At 36.2% G+C, this 27,657-nt stretch overlaps 1 protein-coding gene across 7 annotated transcripts in view; it reads left to right on the top strand.

Moving 5' to 3' along the window:
• COL21A1 (collagen type XXI alpha 1 chain) overlaps positions 1-27,657 on the top strand; it is a 172,036-nt gene that overhangs the window by 25,624 nt on the left and 118,755 nt on the right. For 6 of the 7 annotated variants that reach the window (XM_015543553.2, XM_042986589.1, XM_042986588.1 and 3 more), the window contains exons 2-3: positions 22,129-22,253; positions 25,576-26,127. In XM_015543553.2, the coding sequence (XP_015399039.1) occupies positions 22,166-22,253; positions 25,576-26,127 (640 nt within the window). In that variant the 5' untranslated portion in view covers positions 22,129-22,165. Of the gene's footprint in view, positions 1-18,990; positions 19,023-22,128; positions 22,254-25,575; positions 26,128-27,657 lie in introns of those variants that run through there. The other variant, XM_015543552.2, reaches the window with a different exon arrangement.

The raw sequence follows: 27,657 nt of genomic DNA, 5'->3' as shown, positions 1-27,657 counted from the left end.
TCTTGTGGGGTGGAGCTCTGGGATTCTGCAAACATCCTAAAATGCACAGGATAGACTCCATGATAGTCATCTGGTCCCAAATGTCAACCTAAGTTGTAGAAGCCCTGGGCTAAGTACACAGTAGTGCATTTAATGCAAAAAGAAGAACTGGACCTACAGAATATCACTTAACAAGAGAGGTTTTTGCCTCAAGACTAGCACTGAATTGTAATAGAAAGCAGAGGTCATATGACCTCAGAGGGATTTCCTTAAGACTTGCGGCTCTCCCTTTGTGTGACTACTTTCCTTTAAATCTCTCTAAGCCTCACTGCCCTATTGTCAAGTAGAGCTAATGGTATGGTTGCTACTTCAAGGGTTTACAGGATTAAATGAAATTATGTAATTGTTGAATCTATTGCCTGGTTCGTATAGGATCTCAATAAAAGTTAGCCGTTATTCAGGATACTATCAGGAAGACCCTTGTAGCATTTAAGAGATAGCAAATTTTCTGTTTTTGGATGAATTCAAGCAGAGTGTGGACAACATTTTGGGTTTCATCTGACTCTATAATAAGTGTTCAAATGTTATTCTCTTTCTTAGTTATAAAAACCATTCCTAAATAAAACATAAAATGACTGATGGTCTTCCTTGAGTCTTTAGTAAGTAAGAAATAGATAAGGTTGACATCAGGTAGGCATAGGTAGCACTGATATCATTCAGTGATATTAAATTTGCTTTGTGTTTTGATACTGAGGCATTGACTCTAACTTTTCTTTCATAATGTTCCCTTAGTTCCCTCTGCTAACCAGTATTAGTTAATTGCTTGGATTCACTTAGGCTATTTTCTGTATTTCTGTAGCATCAAAATTCTTTGTACGTATATTGTGTGCCCTTTTCCTGATAGAAGCCGTAGCTGGCTTGCTATTTATCTCTCCATCTAACATGACATTTATTAAGCACCTCCTGTATGCCAGGTGCCATGCAATGTGCTAGGCATGTATTATATCATTTGAAAGGCATGTAATAAATAATCAGTGAATGAATGAACATATAATTAACCATAAAAACAATATTATTTGAGCTTCTACTATGTATTATGCAGTAATACTGTTATTATTAAAAATAAAAAAGTGTCTACCCCATAAAAGCTCTTAGTTTTTTGAAGAAGCAAGATGCATTTATCATAAACTTCTTCTACATAGTTAAGTGCTTTGATGACTGCATCTTCATAATACCTCAGTGCTTATCAGGCATTCAATAAATCAGGTACTCAATAAATGCTTAAAAATCACTATTTCAGTGGATCACATTCAGTGATCACATTCAGTGAAACAAAATATTCATCGCAACAGAAGTCAGCTATTTGACAAAATACTATTTTAACTGTGTAACTAAATGGAATTTATCTTGATGATACCACAAAGGATAGATATGGTTCACTAAAGCAATAGATACAGATGTCATTTTTGCTAATTACATTTCTGTAAACCAAATCAGGTGTTTAAATTTTAAATCATCTGAATTTGTGAGAGGTTTCACTACTTTGGTTTTACCATTACTCACCCCACATAAATTGGTGAAAATTTTGCAAATTTTCAGTGCAAAATTATAATGGGGACAGCCTCCTTCCTCTAGAATAATTTTTCTCCGTGAACCTAATCACCGATTTCGTCATTCGGAGTACTTAACGTACATACTAATCAGTTGAAACTTTTTTTCCTTCCTGCTTTCTGTGGGCAGAGAGAAATACTAAGATTGTGTCTGAGATAAAGACAGCACCCTTTAGTTTTACTTCCAAATATAAAATGAATCCAAGATTTAAAAGGTGTGAAGTAGTAAATACCAGTTCAGAAATCCCAGACGGATGTGTTCAATATATTATAATATATTCAACACAAAGAGAGGAGACATAAAACCTACTCCAAGAATTAAAAGGCATTTCAAGAATTTATGCAATAGGCCCTCATTTCACATAAGGTAAACAGGTACTATTTTAAAGTGGTGCTCATGTGATGGGAACTACAGAGTACTTACTGTATATTGGGTGTTTTCTCTGCAATGGAAATGAATGAGGGACGTGTTTTATTTCCATCTAAGTGGGAGCTGTTCCTTGTAGATGTACTGCAGTGACAACCCACGTAGTGGTCTCGTTATGCAGTTAAGGAAAAGCCCATGACTTTAAGAAGTGTTGGGAAGTGTATTAAGAACAAAATAATGATATGGTTAACAACTTCCGTGAAGTTACTCATGATGGTTTTCTTACACTTTATTTTTACAAAGTGAACTACTTTTATGCCTTGGAGTAATGTTAGAGACCAGTTAGGAGTAGAAGACCCCTGAATGTTCATATTCATCAAGTATGTTTTCTCTGCTTTGAAAGCAAAGTACTTTAGAAAAGTTTGAGGACCTTCCTGATATTTTATATCAAGCTAATGTTGTGTTAAGTGTTTTAATGCATTCCTCTTTGAAGAAAAAGGTAGTAAGTTGTGTTCAGATAGTTTTATCGTACAGATCAAGGAATGGGTTATCTTCTCAGTTGGGGATGTAGAATTTTTAATAGTGTGTTTCACGTGTCACAGTGTGTGAAATGCTTGAGCCTCCATGATCACATGTAGTCCTCATGACATTGATATTTAATAGAGTGGGCTTCCGATCTCTGTACACATGTTGTGGCCTGCAGCTCTCAGAGGGGCTCAGTGACGAGGAGAATTGTGCATCTGCAGCTTTGCAGAGCTGGGGCTGGAGTGGGATTGTGTCTTACTACGTGTTAAAGAGTGGGTGGAGCTGTTTTGAGGTTCCTGGGATACTATCTGTGGATAGAAGCCTTCTTTGTGCTTAAGCCATGGGCTGACAACTGTAGGTTGCTTCTAGAGCAATAACATTAAACCTTCTCCCAGGTAAGGGAGGCAGTATGTTAGATTGGGGAGAACATTGTTTTGGGAACCACTGGACCTTGGTGCTGATATTGGCTCTGTCACTGCATTTGAAATTGGTTAGAATATTTAAGCTCACTGAGCTCCAGCTTTTTTTTTTAATTTTTAAAAATTTTTTAATGTTCATTCATTTTTGAAAGAGGGAGAGAGAGAGAGAGAGAGCATTAGTGTGGGAGGGGCAGAAAGAGAGAAGGAGACACAGAATCTGAAGCAAGCCCCAGGCTCTGAGCTGTCAGCACAGAGCCCGATGCAGGGCTTGAAATCACGAGCCGTGAGATCATGACCCGAGCCAAAATTGGACACTTAACACCGACTGAGCCACCCAGGTACCCCACTGAGCTCCAGCTTCTTATCTGTTGGTAAGAACAGACAATGAAACAGGGTTGGAAGGACTTTCTGGTACCTTTCAGTCAATAAGTCCATTTTTCTTAAGGGCCGTTCCCTTTATTTTTCTTTTAGTAGGAAGTATCTTATTTGTTGATGGCATTTAATGCATGCTATACTGAGTCTCAGAGAAAATTCAATCCTTAGTTGTCACTGCTATGGAGCCCACAGTTGGGCTGGATTTCTGTTCTAATCTGGTGATTGAGTTAACTGAGATAAAAGCTTGACTTAATTGGTAGTTTGGCTTCAGATGACCAAATAGTGGGACTCTACCAAATTATGTCTTCTGTTTACTGGCCAAATTATTCAGACAGAGGATACCATTCAGCAAAACTCGTAACATGTCCTTTCGTAGAAATCTTATTTTAATTAAAAAGCTAACATCATACTTCTATCACATTTGCGAGTATTTTGAAACTTGATATATTTCTTCTTATTTTGAAACTTGATATATTTTATAATTACCACTAAACTGTACACTTAAAAAGTTTCTTAAAAATATGGACTGGCAACATATTTTTTTATAAGAATTCACACATTTGAAGAATATGTGTATCACTGAAGTTGCTTTGGAAAATGTAATTAGGACTTACCTTATAAATATACAAATTTATTTTCTCATGTACTTGATTTTCAGAAAGAAATGACTAATTCAGCTTGTTATTTAAATATGAAGAATGTTGAGTCAGAGGTCCTCGAATTTTTTCATTGTTTCTTTAAAAAATATAAATGTGTAGAAAAATGCAGCTTAGTCCTCATGTGTTAAGTTTTGCCCTGAGTAAAAAGACACATGTTAAGAAAGTATAGCTCTAAGACTCTACAGGTGGTTAGGGACAGGAATTGAACTGGAATCTTGCCATGGTCAGAGGCATTGAATAATGCTGACATAGTATTGGCTGTATATAACTATTGAGGCTCTCACATCTGTGTGAGGCTGACTGTAATCAAGAGGTCTGTTGATGATTCCAATGGGTATTACTTGGATAACAGAATAGAGCAGGGGAGAGGACGGGATTCTCAGCATTTCTTTGAGTCATCCTAGTGTGGATTGGGCTTTGAATGACATCCTTGGCCAAAAGGAAATTTATGTGTGTGCGAATAGGGGATGGATATCTTTTTGTTGTTTTTCCTTTTGGTTCTATCACCTTTTGGCTCTACTCGGTTCACAATTTCAAAGCTAAAATATGAATTTTCTAAAAATAAGGTCTTCTCCAAAAACAATATTGTTGGTCTTCTGTGTGGGGTTGGATGGTCTCTGGACTGGTTTGGTTAGTTGGTTGGTTGGAACATAGCTACTAGGGTAGCAGTAGGTCCTGTGTGCCAGTTGACTTTTAGTGTTCCACAATGGCATTCTGTATACTTCGTCCTAGCCAATCGTTCCACTGTTGTGTGACCCCAAAGGAAGTCATCTCAGAAAATGCAGATGAATTAGCATCACTCTATCGTTGTGAAAAAAAAATACCTTACAGTGGTGGGTGAGCCATCAATGTAATTAACTGATTGCCTATAATATGTAAAGCATAGTGTGGCTTGGGGGAATTGGTGGTTTTAAACTCTGTGTCTGGGAACTCGCTAGTCAGGCAACTAAGAGATACACATTTGCACATGAATGTATATTACCTTACAGGAAAGTGATGGATGCCTGCTTAAAATTTGCATGTAATCTACTATAGTATTTAGGACAGAAAGGGGAATTCTTTTCAACTAGAGCAATCAGTTGTTTTTCCACTCATGTATGCGTTGTATTTTATATATATATTATATTATACATATTATATATGTATGTATTTTATATATATGTATTATATATAGTTTTTTTAAATAAATTTAAGGAGGAGTGAAAAAATTACTGAGTTTTGACTTCTTATAATGCGTGAGAGACTTTATAAGGTGCTTTTATGCCATTTCATTTAGCATTCACAATAACCCTTCAAGGTAGATAGGGTAGACTTCTCACTTTAAAAGAAGAGGACAGTAAGATTCTGAGAGATGAAGAAACTTGTTTTAAGTCACACAGTAAGTGTAAGTAAGTAAGTAAGTGGTAGATGAAGGATTTAAATCTGTTTAAGTAAAAGCCTATGATCTTTTAGCAGTCTGTGCAGGAAATTACAGAAATGCCTAGATATGGACAGATCTTCAGAAATGTTTCCATCTTGATCTATAGGTAATTGCACTGCCAGGTCAGGATGGTGGACGCTTCTGCACGTTGAGGTTGTGGAACAGGAATGGGGGGCCCCAAGAGAGTACAGGTGTAGTTTAAGTAGCAGCACCACTCTTTGAAAACTAGAAATCTGGGTTAAGTGAACATGTAGGAGGAGGGATAGTGGCCACCCAAACTCCTAGAATCACTTAATGTCATACAAGTGTTTATGCCCAGTTCTTTACTGGCAAAGAACATGTCTGTGAACTGAAAGCTGGTAGGAAACAAGGCTGACATTCAGCAATGGATGTCTGTGTATAGGTATCTATCCCCCATTTAATGAGTTTCTAATATATGATCGCACTCTGAAACACATTTTGGTGGAGAAAGATGGACATGTATATAAGCAGTTGTTACATCAAAGGTTCTCTGAAGTTCTGGTGTGAGGCAGAATCCTACGTCCCTCTGAGAGTGGGAAAGATGTCATTATGGAAGGTAGCACACAGATTGTGATGTTTAGCAGGAGTGGATAATTCTTGAATGTTAGGTGGGGACTAAATCATGAAAGGGCTTATTTGAGGAGGGCTAGAGCTGAGTCCTAAAGGCAATAGGAAGCCATTAAGGGATTTTAATATTGTTAAATTTAAACATTTAATTAAATATTAAAAAATTAGAGAATATTTTAAATATAGATAATATAAACACCAATGAACCCATCACTCATGTTTATTTGTTTCAGATATTTCTGTATTAAAAATTTTTTTAAATGTTTATTTTTGGGATAGGACAGAGTGCAAATGGGCAAGGGGTAGAGAGAGAGGGAGACACAGAATCTGAAGCGGGCTCCAGGTTCTAAGCTGTCAGCACAGAGCTTGACATGGCTTGAACCCATGAACCGCGAGATCGTGACCTGAGCCACCCAGGTGCCCCAGTCCTGTATTTTTTTAAGTAATAAATTTTCAGATAAACAGCTAGAGATCTATCTTCATGCCTTTCATTTCTTCAAGCCCAGAAATGATTGCTGTTTGAAGGTTGCTGTGTTATTCCCAGGTATATATTTGTACTTACTCTATACTTATGTACCCCCAAACAACATCTATTGTTATTGTGTAAAGTTTAACATTTATGTAGATGGCATCATACTGTTTATTTCCTCTGGGAACTTACTGTTTTCACTTATATTGGCACACATAGCCCTAGAACATCCATTTTTACTGTCTTGAAATAAGTGTTCACCCTCTTATTGATGGACAATTAGGCTGTTTCCATTTTTTTCTGGTTACACATAATGCTGCAGTGATATGTATGTCTCCTTGATAAGTCTACTTTTATACATAGTTATATTTTTTACAGGGTACTCCTTGAAATAAAATCATGTGATTATAGCATATGCTTTTTTCAACTTTACTAAGCATTGTAAATTGCTCTTCAAAATAGCTGTACTAGTGTATTCTCATTTTTAGGAGTATGAATTGCTATTTTCCTATATCCTCTTTAACTTTTGTTAACATATTTTTATGGGTGTGAATAGTATTTTGTTCTATTTTGTATTTTTCAATTATGAAGATTGCTCATATTTTCATTATAGACATCTAGGATTCCTCTTGAGTGTCTCATTCACAATCTTTACCTATTGTCTTACTGGATTATTTCTATTTTTTCTTCTGAATGTAGGCATCAATATCCAAGGCATCAATATTTGGTTGGAAGTGCACCTGGCATATATTTTATTGCAGGTTAGGTTTGTCTTTTAACTTTATGATGTCATTTGTTATGAAAACATAAATTTCCTCATCTGTTGTTAAGAGGGTATCCTGTATATTCTTCTAAGAGTTTTGAAGTTTTGCTTTATACATTTAGGTCTTTAATCCATCTGTACTTGGCTTTGGTATATGGTGTCACTAGGGGTACAATTTTATCTATAATTCCCCTCCCCCATATGATTGCTAGTTATCATAGAACATTTATTCAATAGTCCATCTCTTCAGAACTCATTTGTAATGCTACTTCTCTTTTGTAACAATTTCTTATATGTAGGTGGATTTGTTTTTAGGGCCATAATTTATTGATACCCACTGTTTTGGACTAAACTTTTGTCAATACTGAGTCTTTATAAATATTGTAGTTTTAAAATAAAATTTGATATCTGGTAGTATAAATCTATTCCTCTGTATTTTTCTTTCTCAAATTGGCTACTTTTGGCCTGTTTCCCCCTCATCTGATTTTTTTTTATCAACTTTTCAACTTGTACACCCACAATCAAACACAAAACACCAGGGTTTTGATGAGAATTACATTAAATGTTTAGATTAATTTGAGGGAAAATCTGTTACCTTTTTGATATTAAGTCCTGTCATGAACACATTTATTTTCCCTATATTTAAAACTTTTTGTCCTTCAATTATAGTTTTGTTCTAGTCTCCCTAGACATGCCATTATTTTTACTGCCATTGTGAATGATCTCATAATGTAATTTTTGAAATTTTTTGCTCCTAGAGTAAATGGAATGGTATTTGATTTTTAAAAGTGTAGTTTTATATGCAGCATCTTTCTTAAAATATGTTATTGTTAATTATTTTAATGTAAATTTTTAAATTTAGATATTTTCCCTAAGAATATTGGTAATTTTATTCGTTTCTCAATCTTATACCTTATTTTTGTCATCTTCTTAGATAGTGTTTATTACAGAGCTAAATAAAAGTGGTGATTGCAGCATCCTTGTATTATTTCTGGCTTTATTCAAGGAGAATTCTTCTAACATTCACCATTAATTATTATGTTTACAAAGATTTTTGGTTTTATCATACTAAATAACTTTTTACTTTCATATAGTAAATAGTATTGTGTATTTCAAGGTAATGAGTGTGTGTTGAAATTATCAAATATTTCTTCTGCATCTATTTCACTAGTTTGGATGGGTATGGAATCATAAAGTCCCAGCCTCTGAATATGGTGGTGGGTTTAGAGCAAATAGATAGAACCTTGGGGATTTTGTTATTAGTTGTGAGAGGGGATGGACAGAAAACAGCTTTTGCAAGACACACATGATGCTGATTTAGGATAGCTGGGTAAATGGTAGGGTCATTTCTTGAATAGGGAATAGAGAATAGCCATTTTTTACGAGTAGATTTTGAGCTCACTTTAAGATTTGTTGAAATGGAGATTTATGTTGGTTGTTTAAAAGTTGATGTTCTGCAGAGTTTTGAATATAATTATTTAAAAGTCGACTTTTGGGGCACCTGGGTGGCTCAGTCGATTAAGCATCTGACTTCTGCTCAGCTTATCTCGTGGTTTGTGGGTTCTAGCCCCGCATCGGGCTCTCTGCTGTCAGCACAGAGCCTGCTTTGGATCCTCTGTCTACTTCTTTGTCTGCCCCCACGCTCTCAAAAATAAATAAATTTAAAAAAATAGAAATGGACTCTTGAATGCAAGAGTTAAGTATGCCCTGGAGATAAACATTTGTGATGTGGTGATATCAAAGTGGAAGCTAAAGCTGTAGGGGAGGATGAAGTTCTGCAGTGAGAGTTTGAAGAATTAGAAAAGCAGAGGCTCTGGCTAAACCCCAGGAACCTAATCACATAAAGGTTAATATAGGAGGGACTCTAAGAGAAGTCTGAGAATAAGTCACTCCTAGGGAACGTGGTGTCAAGGAAGAGTTAGGGGAAAAATTTCAATAAAAAGAAAAAGCCATCTATATAAGCCAAATGCAGGAGAGGTTAAGAGAGATGGTTAGAAAGAGTTGGCTTAATTTGGCCCTTAGGAAATCACTGGTGCCTTAAACAGGAGTGCTTGAGTCAGACACTGGATTGTAGTGGGATCACGCTTTAGCAGGAAGTGAGGGATTGGAGGGAAAAAAATGAAGACCTCTCTCTCTCATGAAGCTTGGCAATGAAGGGAAGGAGAGAAAGGAACATGCAAGTAAAAGAATCAAGGGAAGCATAATCTGTTAAGAACTAGTTGTAAGTTTCCCAGTTGCGGAATTGTCATATGAATGAAGCATAGGAGGTTAAGCTTTAGTTGAATGTGATTGTGGGATAGTTACTGGATGTTGGGAAAAGCTGATCAAGGTTGTATGACTGGACAGTTTGAATTCAGAGTTGATCAGGTGTATGTTTGCTTGCCTTTTGGCTCTTGTTGTGTCTAAAGGGCTTGAGATCACGCAAAACAAACCCATATGAAACAAATTCAGAGGCTAGAGCTAATCCTTGTATAACAGTGAGGTCCTTAAAGAAGGGTAAAACCTTTAGTAAGTGTAAAACATAATTTAAATGTTTAAATGTAAAATGTTTAAAAATATTTTAAAGATATTACTATAAAACATAAATGCTTTGATGCCTTATTTGGCTTAACAGCCATATGCCAATAATCAGCTGGATCTCTAGTTTGGAAAAAAATAATCTAAAAAAAACCCCAAAAACAAACGTAGCCTTGCCTGTTTGGAATCGGATGTTGGGTCTATTTTGGTTATCATGATTCAGTAAATGCTATTAAACCCACAGACTCTGCTAGTCTGTAATAGAGGAAGTTCTTGTCCCTGTTCTTGCTCCAACATTAGAATCAAAAGACAACCATATTCTAGATTCTGTTTATTCTGGCACAACTTAGTTCATTGGATTTGTTTCCAATTTAAATGATATCTTTGCCAGGTGAAGTTGGCAACAATTAAAGAAATTAAAAATATGTGTTTAATCTAATGAGATCCTTTCCGTGTATTTAGCTATCATTTGAAAATTACTTTATGATAGTATGGATAATTTTTTCAAGTTGCCAAATTTATTTTTATAGTTGAAATTAGCCAAAATTGCCAACTTAAGTTGGGCTGCAACAAACCAATTCAGGGTTTCCATGGAAACATGATTTCATCCCATCTATGAAAACCCATTTTGTTTTTTCTTCTTTATCATGGAACTTGAATCTCTACAATGTTTTTCCTGTGATTTCCTGCTCCAAGAAAAAGAAAACAGGTTTCCAATTAGACAAATATTCACATTTGCCCATTAAAGTTTAACCCCAAGGGACATTTTCATTTAGGGAGATAAACAATGGTCATAGACTACAATCTTTCCTATTTAGTTATGACAATGACTATGTGTTTTTGTTATTTTTGTTTTGTATTTTGAAATACTTTTTAAATAAATTTTTAAATACTGGCCAACCTCCAGTCACAATTATTCCAAGTTATGTTAAAATTACTTCATACTTCTAATATTCTTGTTACTGAGTGTGTAGCTGATTTAAAAATCTTCAGCGAAAGAGCTGTGACATTCTTCTTCATTTTTATTTTCTCTCCATGCCTACCCCAAATCCTGACACACACTGGTTCTCAATAAGTATGTATTGAGTCCATGATGCCACAAGTATTTCATTGCCTTCTGTGGGCTTAGAATTATTAAGGGCTCTGTGGAATTCAAAAGACATATATAAGATACTTTCCTGTTTGTGACTGGGCATCTAGTGAGGGTAAAGGATGAAATGTAAGTCCTTGCTGCTATTTAACCTCACACAAGCCAGACCTTTGCTATATCATTTAATCTTTATAAGAGTCCTAGAAGGGCTGTGGTATCATACTCATTTTTCAGATGAAAAAACTATGGCTCAGCAAGAGTTGAGAACTTTCCCAGTGATTAGTGACCATGGTTTGAATCCTTGTCTTGCATGGACAAGTACACTTACGCGCTGGGGAGACCATTCTTCTACACATAAATCCATTAGTGAAGTAGTTGATGTGATTGGTTGTGAGGAGTTTAGACAAGGAAGAGTTATGTGGATGAGAACAATCAATAATATAAATGAAAGCGCTCTGTACTACATGATGAACTTCTGTAAATCTCCCCAACACTATGTATTTGTTTCTTATCCAGTGAAATAAAATGTCTTGGCTCTTAAACTTGTTTCTTAAATGTCTGTGATTTGGTTTTTTTAATCATTTTTCTTAAGTTTATTATTATTTTTTTAATATTTTTTTTTAACGTTTATTTATTTTTGAGACAGAGAGAGACAGAGCATGAACGGGAGAGGGTCAGAGAGAGAGAGGGAGACACAGAATCTGAAACAGGCTCCAGGCTCTGAGCTGTCAGCACAGAGCCCAATGCAGGGCTTGAACTCACGGACCGCGAGATCATGACCTGGGCTGAAGGCGGACGCTCAACCGACTGAGCCACCCAGGCGCCCCTTAAGTTTACTTATTTTGAGAGAGAGACAGAGAGAGTGATGGGAGAGGGGAGAGAGAGAATCCCAAACAGGTTCCAGTGCTGTCAGCATGGAGCCTCACGTGGGACTTGAACCCAGAAACTGTGAGATCATGACCTGAGCTGAAACCAAGAGTCAGATGCTTGACCAACTAAGCCAACCAGGTGCCCCTATGATTTTTTTTTTTTTAAAGCAGGTTACACAATGGTGTAATTATACTTTTGTTAAAAACAAAACAAAACATCAAGACTTCATGTAAATTGATTTTGCTGATTATCACAGACTGACTGGTCAACCTTTTTCTTTTCATGGAAAAGAAAACCAAGTCCCAGGGAGCAGTCCCAGCTGATTTCTTCCTTTCTCTCTTGCTTAAATTCATATGATATAGCAGAATCAGGCCTAATACAATCTTGCGAAACCCAGTCTAATATTTTCTAAGCCACATAATGCTTGCGCTCCTTGATTTTTAGCAGATAGATACACGTCATTAATGGATAAAAATAGTTCTAATAATTTTTGAGAATACAACTTTCTCCTGCTTCGCTAAGCTATTACAGAAACATCTTACTGTGGAAACCATGCATTTCACATCCTTGTGCAAAATATTCTTAAAGATCACTGAGAACTTTAAGTATATTATTAAATTAGATGATAATGATGCTTTGTATCTATCCTTTGCCTATTTTTTGGTACCTTTTTCTTGGCGATATTTTGTTTCTTTGTCAATGACTCTAAATTTTACTTTTTACCCAGGTTTTCTCTTGTTAGACAGGTCTAATACATGTGTCCTAATTTCCCGTCTGACCTTTAGCAGCATTAGTGATCCTTGCCTAGATCCATTATTTCATGAGAGGTTGCAAAATGTGATTTTCTTTTTTTTTATTTTTTATTTTGAGAGAGAACGAGAATGCACAAGTTAGGGAGAGGGGTGGGGGGGGGGAGACAGAGAGGGAGAGGGAAAGGGAAAGAGAATCTCAAGCAGGCTCCATGCTCAGTGCAGAACCTCACGTGGGGGTTGATCCCATGCCCCTGGGATCACAACTTGAGCCAAAATTAAGAGTCGGTCGCTCAACTGACAGAGCCATCCAGGTGCCTTGCAAAATGTGATTTTCTAATTCTGTTATTCTCCTGGCATTTATTAACTGTTGCTTCATCAACTGTTTTATTACCCTGAAGTATCACAGATGTAGGAAAAGAAAATTCTTGTCTTTCTTTACTTGTATACTAGCAACCTCCAAAGGTGACCCATGGTGTTTTTTGTATTTATCATTGTGAACTCATAGGTTTATCAAATTGTTAGGCTTCAATCCATTGTATTATTATTTTTAACGATCAGATGCTTTCATTGTTACCCAGTAGGAGCCCCTCAATTTAGTTCTCTGGTCCTTTTGATCTAATCCCAGTAGTTTTTGAGACTTCCTTGTAATGACAAGATTTCTGTCGTTATAGTTCTGGAATCTGCTGTTTTCCCAAAGAGCCCTGGTTCCTTTTAATGGAAAATGGTATTTAGAAACCATAATTGGGATGAACATAAAAATGTTCATTTCCACCTATTTCCTTTACCCTGGCTCCTCTTTTGTTTATACCATATATTTTGTATTTCTTATCCCATATTGCTATTTAACTTTGCATATGGTTATGTTTTATTTTCTAAGTAGGCAGACAGGGGACATGCATGACTAGAACTCACACCTCATGACTTGTTATCCAGCATTCTTTTTGGTGTAACATTGATGAATTGGAAGATTAAGTTGCTGGAGAATAATTTGACCTGAGTTAGGTGTTGAAAAATTTTCTTAGCTATCTCTTTGGAAATTGATGTCTTTACCTTTATAATAATTTGTTTTAAAAACTAGAGGTGAATTAAAAGAATTAAAATTAGGCTAATATATGTTAATATAAGAGGAATTTAGGGATAGAAAAAAGGGCTACATTTTAAGCATAGCTTAAATTACCGACAGAATCCTATGGCCTGATTTCAGTGGATTTGCTGGCATAGGCAAATAAAATATACTGTGCTCCATGTTCCTTGGCTGTCTTTTACTGGCCTCAATTTGAATGCCTGCACAGATGTGTGTATTTTGTTGCTTGAGTATTCAGAAGCTCCTATGGCCAGATGGAGTTTTAAACCACTCCACCAAACTACAGACAACCGAGTTACTGCACTTCACTTTGTCTTGTGTGGGTTTAATGGATGCTGTGTAATGTACAAATGAATTGAGAAAGTAGTCACCCACTCTGCAGCAGGAAGGTGAACTCTGCAAGGTATAACATAATATCTTTGAATTTGTTAGTCTATCTGTGAAATGGGGGTTTATAATTACCCATCTGCCCTACCACACTAGATTGTTGTTTAGAGAAATATAACCAATGTCATTTTTTAGATATCCGCAAATTGTTACACACAATCAAGGTAGCATTGATTAGTTATTTATTTTGGGGGGGCTTGCTTGGATCTGTGAAATGGCAAATGTTATAACCGTAGTTCTGTTGTTTTAATGATAACTCAGACTCTAGACCAAACTCTACATACATCCATATGTATATAGGTGAATTATTTCTTAATTTGTTTTCTGGTTTGCCAGCATTTTGCCCTTTTGAAGTCTATCTGTCCCACTTAATGCTTCTTTCTATAATAATGTCAGAAATCTAGAACACAATAGATGTGCGTGTGTATGTGTGCATGAAAGTGTGAGGACTGCCATTTGTTTCTCCACCTTTTCCTGTTTTACAACGTAGTTTAAAGGCAGAGCCTATAAATAAGCCTGAGTGTTAGTGTCCCAGGAGGGGACTATTTTTAGTCTTCAGTTTTATGTGAAGGTTTTACAGCCGAGCACAGCAACCAGATTTTGAGATGGCATCTTTCCTGACAGTCCCTTATTTTGAAAGCTTGTAGTACATTCCTGATGGCTCATCCTGCTGATTCCCATGCCTTTACCACTGACCCACTGCAGGAAACATTAACTGCAAGGAGACAAGAGACACAGAATTTGCTTTCATTTGTATCCACTGTTCTCACAAATTTACTCACAAGTAGTTACTTTGATTTTAATAAAATGTTAGGGACTGTGACAGTGAAATGTGATACAACACAGAGGGTAAAGAAATGGAAGAGAAGTGAAAAGTAAAAAAGGATAATAATTGATCAGTTGATCTTTGTCTTGCTTTCTCTGAGAATCAAGTGTTAAAATTTATAGAGCTCTTGGGGTGCCTGGGTGGCTCAGTCGGTTAAGCATCCAACTCTTGATTTTTGTCTCAGGTCATGCTCTCAAGGTTCGCGAGTTCAAACCCTGTGTTGGACTCTGTGCTGACAGTGTGGATCCTGTTTGAGATTCTCTCTCTGCCCCTCTTCCCACTTGTGTGCACACACCTGCACGTGCTCTCTCAATAAATAAGCTTTAAAGCTCTTTGATTTGGAAAGTGGGATGATATACTAAATGTGACAAAAACTTGATCATGATGCACCTATCCTTAAAACCCTCCATTGGATTCACTTGGCATTTAGGGAAGACAGTCCTAAATTTAACATACTGCATGTAGGCCTTTGTACGTCATTTGAGTCCTGCCATTTTTTCTCTTGCTCTTACACTCATGCTTCACTGACCTTTGTTCTGTTCATAGAACAAACCAAACTTCTCCATCTGCAAAAGGGAAGGTTTATCCTCAGTTCCGGGCAAGGATGGCTCCTTAACATTACTCAGCTGTCAGCTCAAATGGCATCTTTCTAGAAGCCTGTTTGGACTTCTAAATCTACAAGAGCCCTTCCTCTCCTGGCCCCAAGTTACATGTTACTATTTGTATTTCTTCGTAGCATTTACCATTATGTGAAATTATCTCACTAAGTTACTTCTTTAGCCTCTGGAACAGGAACTGCATGAAAACAGATCCCTTATCTAGTTTGGTTGCTGCTGAATTCCCAGACCTATCTGTCACATAATAGGCACTTATTAACTGTTTATTGTTGAATGAAAATAGTCAAGAATTCTAGGTGAGAGAACCTGAGTTTAAGTGTTGGGTCTGTTGTTGATTAGAGCTCATGTGACAGGCAAGCCATGGTACCTAAGCAAACCTTATTTTCTTCAACACTTCCCAAGATTAAATGAAGTGCTGTAGCCTCAACCATTGTAAACTACACATTTTCATTATCATAAGAATGTGAGGTCAGAGAATATGGATCATTATTTCTGTAGTTGAAAGGAAGATTATGGATCATCAATTTCCTTTTTTTTTTTTTTTGAACATTATGGGAAAGATATTAAGGTAAAGTTAGTGGCAGTGTTAAATCTATACCCTGGATTACACGGTGTGCATTTAGCCTAATGCATATCCACATTAACAGGTGAACTCAGTTTAATTCCTACATTCTGCTGGATCAAGAATTATTCCTATAGCATTAAAAGGTTAAATGTTTCCAAGACATTCCAAGACATTCCAAGACATTGTTTCCAGGATTTTCCATGTGTAAGGGTGGCATATGACTACTCTTTGAGTAGCAAATTTTGAGACATTTTTGCTTGAAGAGATTCTCTGAGTAATGCTTTCCAATTTGGGGTTGCTAGCTTATTTCTCTACCAGGGGAATAGGAACTGCAGGAGTTTAAAATTTTTTTCCTTATTTATCATTTTTTGTATTACCTTACATCAGAATTTCTAGAACTTTGGTATACAGTGGCATATGGATATGGGAAACTTTTTATTTTTAATGTTTGTTCCCTTGCTCTATAGTCTGAAGCTAGTAGGTAGGGCTAGGGCATCCATATGTTTAACAAACTCCCCAGGTGATTGACGTAAATGCTAACAGGGGATATGTCTCAGTTTATATGCATTGCACTTAAGCATATGTACAATGAAATAGTTATAAAACATATTTATGAAACATTCCAGTTATGTTTGTTATGTTTCAAAGGCTAAATAATATGACTGTAACATGTATTTAATGCCCTTTTTATGTCATCTACTTTAATAGCTGTCTATCTAGAATTGAATAAAATTAGACAATTAACTTTGGCCCAGGAATTCTGAAGGAATTAGATACTACATAAAAATAGTAAGGATGATTTTGGTAGAGGAGCAGAATAACTTAACTTTGATGCTTTTGGGGTGGAAGCCAGTCAATATTTATTAGCATAACTTATTACCATAAAATAGTACATCCTGGTGATGACTCACCAAAAATGCTTCTCATTGACATTTTTCGACCATTATAGCTCTTTGTCCAGAGGGGCCAGCCTAATTTGAAAAATGACAGCGATGATGTTGGATTGTTTCTCACTGAGGTATAATTTATAATCAAGCCATAAGTTTAATGGGCTTAGACAAATTTATACACCAGAATAACGTCACTGCAAGTGTAGATGTTTCTATGACCCAGTCAGTTTACTTATGCCACTTTCCAATTGAATTCTTTTTTTTAAGTGTTTTTATGAATTTATTTTTGAGAGAGTGAGAGAGAAAGAGTTCAAGAGAGAAGGAACAAAGAGAATTCCAAGACCACTCAGATACCAGTGTGGGTCTTGATCTCATGAACCGTGAGATCATGACCTGAGCCAAAATCAAGAGTCATACACTTACCCTACTGAGCCAACCAGGTGCCCCTCCAGTTGAATTCTTTCATCTAAGTCAAATGTTTCCTGATTTCTAGAACCATGGGTAGGTTTTGTGATTTAGGACTTCGCATAACTGGAATCATGCTTTATGTATTCTTTTGTGTTTGACTTTTTTCATTACACAGAACAAATCTAAAATTTGTTCATGTGTTGGTTATAACAATAGTTGACTTTATTGTTATTGCTGTGTGTTATTTCCTTATGTGAATATACCACACAACTTGTTTGTTTGTTCTCATGTTGATAGCACTTGAGTTACTTTTAGTTTGGGACAGTTATGAATAAAACTACTACAAACATCCTTAAAGTCTTTTTGTAGGCACATGTTTTCATTTCTTTAGGTTTTATACCTAGAAGAGGAATTGTTGGTCATAGTTTAACTTTTCTAAGAGACTGAACCTAACAGTTCTCTAAAGTGGTTGTTTCATTTTCCACTCTCACCAACAATGTATGAGTTCCAATTTTTCCACGTAGTCTCAAGAAAATATTTGATACTGTCAATTTTAAATTTTAGCTATTTTAGTGGGTGTGAAATGTTACTTTATTGTGGTTTTAACACTTATTTCCCTGATGACTAAAGATGAGTTCTATTTAATAGGTTTATTGGCCATTTCTGTATCTGTCTATGTAATGTATCTGTTCAAGAATTTTACCATTATTAAAAAAAATGGATTGTTTTCCTTTTTTTAAAAATGTTTATTTTTGAGAGAAAGAGAGAGAGACAGAGAATATGCAGGGGAGGGGCAGAAAGTGAGGGAGTGAGGGAGACAGATGATCGATGTGGGGCTTGAACTCAGAACTGTGAGATCATGACCTGAACTGAAGTCAGATGCTTAACTGACTGAGCCACCCAGGCACCCCAGATTATTTTCCCTTTTATTGTTGATTTTTAGGGGTTTTTTTTTGCCAGTAAATTATTTTATTTTTAAAAAATATTTTTATTTTTATTTGTTGAACTATGATTGACACAAATATCTTGTTAGTTTTAGGTGTATCACAGTGATTCAATATTATTATACATTACAAAATGATCCTCGCAATAAGTGTAGCTACCATCTGTCACCAGACATGGTTATTACTGTACTACTGACTATATTTCCTGTATTGTTATATCCTCATGACTTACTCATTTTGTAACTGGAAGTTTGTACCTCTTAATCCTCTTCTCCTGTTACCCCAGCCCTTCAACCCCACCCCTGTATGGCTGTCAGCAGTTTGCTTCCTATGTCTCTCAGTCTATTTCTGTTTTCTTTGTTTATTTGTTTTGTTTCTTATATTCCACATATGAAGGAAATAATACGGTATTTGTCTTGTTCTGACTGACTGATTTCACCGAGCGTAATACCCTGTAGGTCCATCCAAGTCATCACAGATGGCAAGATTTTATTTTATTTTTTTATGGCTGAGTAATACTGTAGAAGTTTAAAAAATATATGTATTCTGGATATGTGTCACTTTTCTTGAGTATTGTGAATATTGTCTTAAGGGTGTTTTTTGAGGAACAGAAGTGTTTATTTTGGCGAAATCGAATGTATCCATGTTTAAAGTTGCTAGTGGTTTTTGTGTCCTAAGAAAATTTGCCTAATCCTGAGGTCATGAAAATATTCTCTTAAGTTTTCTTTTAGAAGCTTTATAGTTTTAGCTTTTACATTTAGGTCTATGCTTTATCTAATTTTTGTATGCAGGATGAGATGGTTCATTTTATTGTGTTTGTCCAGTTGATCCAGCACCATTTAGTGAAGAGACTCGTATTCACTTACCTTGACACTTTTATTGAAAATCAATTGACCACGTAAGTGTGGATCTGTTTTTTTTTAAGTAATTTTTTTAAATGTTTATTTATTTTTGAGAGAGACAGAGTATGAGCGGGAGAGGGGCAGAGAGAGAGAGAAGGATACACAGAATCAGAAGCAGGATCCAGGCTCTGAGCTGTCAGCACAAAGCCTGACATGGGGCTTGAACCCATGAACTGTGAGATGACCTGAGCTGAAGTCAGACACTTAACCAACTGAGACGTGTGGGTCTGTTTTTGAACTCTACTGGGTTCCATTCTGTATGGTTATCCTTACACCAAGAGCACACTTTCTTGATTATTGGAGCTGTATAGTAAGTCAGAATCAAGTAGTATAAATTCTCTTAATTTTGTTCTTCTTAATCAAGATGGTTCTTTGTTGAAAATTGTTCTTCATTTAAGATGCTTTTTCTAATTCAAAATCATTTGAATTTTATATAATTTTAGAATAAGTTCATCACTTTCTTTTAAAAATATGCTGGAATTTTAATTGGGATTGTGTTGAATTTATAGGTCAGTTTAAGAAGGATGGACATGTAACCAAGACTGAGTCTTTTAATTGATGAATATAGATTCTTTATTTGTTTTTTTTAATTGCTCTCAACAATGTATTATATTTTTTTAGGGTAGAGGTCTTTCACATTTTTCATTAGGTTTAGGATGCTTCTGATACTATTAAATAGAGTATTACATTTCCCCCTTCCCTCCAATTTTATTGCTAGTATATAAACTTAAAAAAACCCTACTACCCTTGTTTCTTGTGGCCTTGTCAAATTGACATATTCAACTAATGTCTTGGTAGATTTCAAAAAGTTGTCTATGGAAAAATCATATCTATAAATACAGTTTTATTTCTTTATAGGCTTTATATCTTTTATTTTCATTTTGAATATGACAGTGGCTAGGACTTCCTGTATGGTTTTGAATAGAAGTGTATTCACATTTTGAATAGAAGTGAGAAGAATGTATATTATGCTGCTGTTAGGTGTTCTGTAAATGTCAGTGAGGTGAAGTTGGTTGATATTTTTGAAACCTGTACAATCATTAATTTTTTTGTCTAATTCAATGATTACTGAAATGTGAGCATTAAAATGTTACATTTTTATTTGAACTAAAAAAAATTTTAATGTTTATTTTTTTTTGAGAGAGAGAATGAGAGTGAACAGGGGAGGGGCAGAGAGAGAGAGGGAGACACAGAATCTGAAGCAGGTTCCAGTCTCTGAGCTGTCAACACAGAGCCCGACGCAGGGCTTGAATTCATGGACTGCAAGATCATGACCTGAGCCGAAGTTGGCCGCTTAACTGACTGAGCCACCCAGGTGCCCCTGAATTATTTTTTGACATATTTTTCATGGCAAGCATTTCAGTTTGTATCTTTTTTTAATGATTCCATCTCTCTTCTGAAATTTCCCATATTTTTGCCCATTGTTGTTTGTCTTACTCATTAGATCCTTTAACATATTTATGATAGCCATTTTACATCATCTCTGGATGTGCTTATACTGAATATTTTAATCCTGATCAAAAATCAGATTTTTCTTGCTTCTTCTCACATCTTGGGAGACCCTTGGGAAATTTCTTTCAGCTTGTCAGTATGATTTCCAGCCTTTTGTATTTACAAGTTCTGTTTTTCTCTCTTGTCCTTTCTTTGACTTTCTGCTTTTTTTTTTTTAAGCTTATTTATTTTGAGACAGAGAGAGAGAGAGAGAGAGAGAGCGCGCAGGAGAGCAAGAGAATCCCAAGCAGACCCCGCACTGTCAGCACAGAACTCCATGTGGGGCTGGAACCCATGAACTGTGAGATCATGACCTGAGCCTTAGTCAGATACTTAACTGACTGAGCCACCCAGGTGCCCCAGCTTTCTGCTTTTTGAGTTCTTTTCTTTCTCCACTGTAGTTAAGAACCGGCATGCCTCCAAGGGATTTCTGTTGAGTTCTGTTGCTTCTCCCCCAGTCTTCAGCATGCCAAAGATTTGCATTTGAGGAATTCCCTGGATACCTGAACAGGGAGAGGAAGGTAGATCTCTCTTATTGTTCTGTGTTGTTCTCAACTTTCTCTGTAGTACTTGTCTGTTCCATGTACTCTGTTAAGACTCATGGGCAAGTATTGCTGACTAGGGGCATACTATTTCTGTGTCTGGGACCCTCCTGAAGAGGATTCTCTTTCTGCTAGGTACGAAATCAGCCCAGAATCTCTTCTATCGTATAAAGGATTGCTAACTTTTGAAATTTTACTCATTTAAGTTTCTTTAAATCCTGTCTTTACCGGTGGGTATAAAAGACTATAGTTGTGTAGTTTATCTGGAGTTGGTGGGAATGATAGTGTCTTGCAACTTTCCACATTCTAACCAGAAGTGAAGTCCTTGGACTAACTTAGAAGACGTATTAAGGTCATATAACTGTTTATGAATCAAATAAAATAGCTCTTAATGCTCAAAAAAATTAAAATCCGCTTGCTTTATTATGTAAATATTTTTCCAGATGCCCTTTAAGTGTTTCTTAAATGCAAATCCATTTTTAAAAGAAAAATGTTTGCTCCCAGTGAGATAATACAAAGAATGTGATAAGGCTCTACAGGCTATGCTGGAAGGAGGAATTCTAGTAAATATTTTGAGCAAAGCCCAAAGTTTTAGAAAAGTTTATGCCTTTTCAAGATAGTTATGAATTAAAAGACTTACAGTTTTCCTCAGCTCCTATTCATTGTCCTCTTGCATAACATATTTAGAATATGGTTATTTCCGGGGTGCCTGGGTGGCTCAGTGAGTTAAGCGTCAAACTTCAGCTCAGGTCATGATCTAGCAGTTCACGAGTTCAAGCCCCACGTCAGATTCTGTGTTGAGAGCTTGGAACCTGGAGCCTGCTTCGGATTCTGTGTCTCCCTCTCTCTCTCTCTGCCCCTTCCCTGCTCACGTTCTCTCTCTAAAAAATAAATAAACATTAAAAAATATGGCTATTTTGGACATGTAAATTATTCTAAGGCTACTAAAAACTGTACTCCAGCTGGATATTACAATGAAAAAATCTAGACTTACAATAATGACTAGCTATTTGTCTTTATTTTTCTAATATAGTTAACTTTCCTTTTTTTTCTCTCTCTCTCTTTTTAGGAATCCTAAACCAAAATATTAGAACGAAAGAAGAAACATGGCTCACCATAATATGTTTCTTTGGATAGTTTTGGTCCTGCTTCTTCAGAATTCTGTATTAGCTGAAGATGGGGAAATAAGATCAAGTAAGAACTATCAGCATTTTTGTGATCAACAAATCGATTGTAGAAATCAAATTAGTGGAGCTCAAGCAATTCTTTTAAGGACCTTATCTTATTGTCTTTAATGTTGTAATGCCCTAAAATAAAATGAATTGCTGTGTTATGTATTAACTGAGAGGAGAAACTTCTATCAGAGGTAATTTTGAGAAAATTGTGTGGTAATTGTTTATTTTACCCATCAGGCTTTGGAATAAATGGTCTCATATTGAGTTCATGCTCAGCCATTTATGAGGTTAGTGATGTGAAGATGAAGTATCTACCTCATAGGATGATTATCAGGACCATCCTATGAAGTTACCTTATAGAGATAACGAGATAATCCATGTAAACAGGATAATACATTTTAATGGCTTAGCACAGTGACATCTGAGTAAATGGTGATTATTATTCTGATTGCCTGTAGGAGAGCTTGCATTAGAGAAGGAGGGTTATATTAATCGCTGTTCTGCTACCCAGGCCATTATTTATAGATATCATGCTTTTTTAAAAAAAAACAACTTTGCTTATAATCATATTTGAAAAGTCATAAACACCCTACTGTAAATTAATTATGGTTTCTCTAACACTTAAATCATATGGTTTGACAACTTGCTAAAAATTTATTAAAACAATAATAAATTTAATGTTTATATAACACTTTTATAGGTTAATCAACCCAAGCACTATAGAAGGTAGATATGCTTTGGTTTTTTGGGTGGGAAAAGAGATTCAGCAAAATTTAAGGGGCTTACCTAATGTCACACAGCTGATTAGTGCCATAACTAGTATTAGAACTATGCCTTTGCTCTTTAGTCCATTTTTTTTCCCCCTGGTGACACTGGTAATTCATCTCTCTAAGGAAGAAGTCTCTTGGAGTGGTATTTTGCCTAGCTTTTATAAACGGCAATACTTGCTTTCGTACCCATGTTCTTGGCTCACCTTGCAGTTGTGAAATATATGCTCTGTGGCTCTGGAAAGGGGTATGAAGGGCCAAGAACAACCTGGTTAGAGTTTATAAACACTGAATCAAGTGGCACACAAACACTAGCAGGTCTAGACAATGAGTCTCATAGCATTGAGGAAGGACAACTCTAAAGAACTCTGTAAACATAACTTGCCTGTCCTTTTGTGTCTCGAATGAAAGCAGATGTCTGTAATCCCAGTCCAGCTTCCAAAAAACCCCAGAAGAATTGCATTCCCTTGAGTTAGAAAATTCGCCTCTGGGGCAGAATTCCATTTCTGCTGTCCCTAACCTGAACCCTGGCTGTGGTCACCATGGCAGAGGATGTTGGAATAGAGTCCCTCAGGCTTTTTTGGACTTCCCCACCACCTTAAGAGTGGCATCATAATCATGGTTACACTTTTGAGATAAATCTATGTTTTGGCATTGAAAAAAGTTTTTGGGAGGGGGGAAGTAATTTCTTGACTGCATGTTCACCTGACAATAGTGTTTCTTTTTGCTGGTTACTGTGTTGGGTGAGTTAATTTTAAAATTGAGGCATCTTCCTGTGAGCCCTGTCATCATCCTAGATATGGAAGTAGACAAAGATGAGGAAAAGAATGGAAAGGAAAGCAGAGAGAGATTGATTGATTGATTGATTGATTGACTTTACTCCTAAGGAGATATGAAAATGCAAATACTAATTGTCAGTAAACATTGCTTTTTCCTTCACGACTGTCCTTGGCAATTGTGATATCTCATTTGCAGTGTCTATGGAAAATAAACCATTATAACTTTAAATTGGGCATCTGATCACTACTTAAGGGAGACCATTAATTTGAGTAAAAACACAAGACTTGCAACAAAATTTGTTGTCATATTACCTTGACTCATCTCATTCTTTTCCAACTTACATCTCCAAGGATATGTGACCTTTATCATGTGGGCCATAAACAGTAGTGTTTTTGTTGCTTTGCAGAAGTGAGAGAAAGAGAAAGCAAGTATGGCTGTTCAGCATGCTCTGTTTCCATTTCAAACTATTGGAATTACTCAAATGAACCAGTTTGTCTTTTGGGCAGTGTTTGACTCTTATCTCTGGACCTTGGCACTTGCTGTCCCCTCTTACTAGGAGGTCCTCCTCTTCACCTGGCTACAGCTCTCCTTTCAGACCTCAGACTCCCAGTCGGCTTTCCCACAAAATCTACCCTGGTTTTCCACAGTTAGGTTGCTACCCCCTCCTAAATGTTCTCAGGATACTTTGCACTTTCCCTAAGCAGTCAGTTGTCTGTCTTACTAGACTTTGATATCTATTCGAGATATCTTATGTATCTTTGAAGCTGGTACCTAGCAGGATATCAAGCACGGAGTAGGTATTTAATATATATATAGACTGACAGAATGAAATAGGGTTGGAGGCATGTTGTGCAGTGTGGAAAAGACCAGTAAGATTTTTTCCCCCACAATTGCTTAGAACTTGTCTAAGTGTAACTTATACCAACGGTAGTTTTTTATTTTCCTTAATAGAAATGTAAGGTGTGCTGATCACATGTATTTCCTGGCATCTTGAAACGAGAATCCTTATCGCTCTGGAGAAATAAATAGCTTTATACTTTTGAACATAGATTCACTTAGCACAAATATATTATTGGCTGACAATGAGATATTGGACCTGCATTGGTGATCTCAGTTCATTAAGCTTTTATTAACTATATTAAAGAATATGGATCTTTATTGACTAGTTGAATCCTGAATTTGGCAGAAAGTTTCTTTTTAAATTTCTTTCCCTTATTTGTTGGTTTATTATTGTAAATACTTTAGGTTATCAGTAAACGAACCATATTTCATTGATAACTTAATGCTACTAGTGTATAGCTGAAAATAATTTATTTGCATATTTTTGTGTTTTCATTTATTGGGTGGGGAAATAGAATAAAATGGTGCTTTATGGTAATACCTGCCCCTACAAAGAGATATCTAGATATCATGTCATATACAGCATGTCTTTTTTATTCCCTACTTTTAAAGCTCAGTCATTAATCCTTAAATTAAGATAAAAGAATTAAAAATGTCAACAAAAATAATAGCCCTCAGAAAGAATTTTCATGAGCTAGGCGGTATATCTTATTTAATCTCACATAGCTCCAGTGAACTGGTTACTTTAAAAAAAAAATTAAGCTTTATTTAGGGATAATGGACATAGGAAATGGTAAGATATTTGAAGTATACCTCATGGTGATTTGATATACATGTATGTTGTGAAAGGATCTCCCTCCCCCAGTTGGTTACTTAAAAATCACGCAGTAAAAACTGCCTATGCTTTTCTTTTTATGCAGCAAATGTACTCTGATGGTTTTCTTTTTCACTTAGGTTGTCGTACGGCTCCAACAGATTTAGTTTTCATCTTAGATGGCTCTTACAGTGTTGGTCCAGAAAACTTTGAAATAGTGAAAAAATGGCTTGTCAATATCACAAAAAATTTTGACATAGGACCAAAGTTTATTCAGGTTGGAGTGGTCCAGTATAGTGACTATCCTGTATTGGAAATTCCCCTTGGAAGCCACAAGTCAGGAGAGAACTTGATGGCCGCAATGGAATCCATACACTACCTGGGTGGAAACACAAGGACCGGAAAGGCCATCCAGTTTGCTCTTGATTACCTTTTTGCCAAGTCCTCACGGTTTCTGACTAAGATAGCAGTGGTACTTACGGATGGTAAATCTCAAGATGAAGTTAAGGACGCAGCAGAAGCAGCAAGAGACAGTAAAATCACTTTATTTGCTATTGGTGTTGGCTCAGAAACAGAGGATGCAGAACTTAGAGCTATCGCCAATAAGCCTTCATCTACTTACGTGTTTTATGTGGAAGACTATATTGCAATATCCAAAATAAGGGAAGTGATGAAGCAGAAACTTTGTGAAGGTAAGCCTTAATAGAATTTGGAAACAATTAATAATTGCATTTTCTAACATTTTGGTATAACCTGTGCTTATTATACCAGTGTAGTTATATTTAATGTCAAATTATCTATGATGTTAGAACTGAAATGAACACTTAGTTTTGTGTTTCATTTATTCTGGATAAAATTACTTGAAAAAAATCTACAGTTGGAAAATGTCATACTTTGTTATATTTGTTGCGTTTTCTTTTTGATCACAATATGTGTGTTGTAGAGATGGTAGAAATAAAGACACATAAACAATATGAAGAGGGGTGCCTGGGTAGCTCAGTTGTTAAACCTCCAACTTTGGCTCAGGTCATGATCGCACGATTTGTGGGTGCAAGCCCCACATGAGGCTCTGCACTGACAGTGTGGAGCCTGCCTGGGATTCCTGCTCTCTCCTTCTCTCTCTGCCCCTCCCCCAGTTCACGTTCTCTCTCTCTCTCTCTCTCTCTTTCTCTCTCTCTCTCAAAATAAATAAACTAAAAAAAATATGAATCCATGTGGGGTGCCTGGGTGGCTCAGTTGTTAAACATCCAACTTTGGCTCAGGTCATGATCGCACGATTTGTGGGTGCAAGCCCCACATGAGGCTCTGCACTGACAGTGTGGAGCCTGCCTGGGATTCCTGCTCTCTCCTTCTCTCTCTGCCCCTCCCCCAGTTCACGTTCTCTCTCTCTCTCTCTCTCTCTCTCTCTCTCTCTCTCTCTCTCTCTCTCTCTCTCTCTCTCTCTGTCTCTCTCTCAAAATAAATAAACTAAAAAAAATATGAATCCATGTGGGGTGCCTGGGTGGCTCAGTTGGTTAAGTGTCCGACTCTTGATTTTAGCTCAGGTCATGATCTCATGGTTCATGAGATGGAACCTGCATCTGGCTCTGTGCTGACACTGCAGAGCCTGCTTGGGATTCTCTCCCTTTCTCTCTCTGCTTGTCCCCAGCTCTCTCTCTCAAAGTAAATAAATGAACCTAAAAAAAAAAAAAAAAAAGATCAAGAATATGTATAAATCACACATGATCATTATTACTCCTGTTAATGAGTTTTTGTCTTTTTCATTGCAGTCTTTCTCTTTTATTTCAGCGTGTCTGAGAATTTATTTATGTGCCTAAATGAGAATAATATTGTATATATTATTTCATACTCTATTTTCTTATTATTTTATATTCTATTACTGTGTGTATAATTTTCATCCTCTATTAATGTGAAAGCAGACAATCTCAGTCTCCTAAGATAATTTATTGAATAATTTTTCTATTTTTGCATGTTTAGTTTTTTTTTTTAAGTTTTTATTTAAATTCTAGTTAGCTAACGTACAGTGTAATATTAGTTCCAGGTGTAAAATTTAGTGATTCATCACTTACGTACAATACCTAGTGCTTATCACAACAAGTGCCCTCCTTAATACCCATCACCCATTTAGCTCATCTCCCCACCCACCTCCCTCCAGTAACCATCAGTTTATTCTCTATAGTTAAGAGTCTATTTCTTGGTTTGCCTCTCTGTTTCTCCTGTAT

This window comes from Panthera tigris, chromosome B2 (assembly GCF_018350195.1).
Source record: "Panthera tigris isolate Pti1 chromosome B2, P.tigris_Pti1_mat1.1, whole genome shotgun sequence".
Taxonomy (NCBI): domain Eukaryota; kingdom Metazoa; phylum Chordata; class Mammalia; order Carnivora; family Felidae; genus Panthera; species Panthera tigris.
The sequence above is the reverse complement of the archived record's forward strand: the minus strand, read 5'-3'. Positions and strand labels throughout refer to the sequence as shown.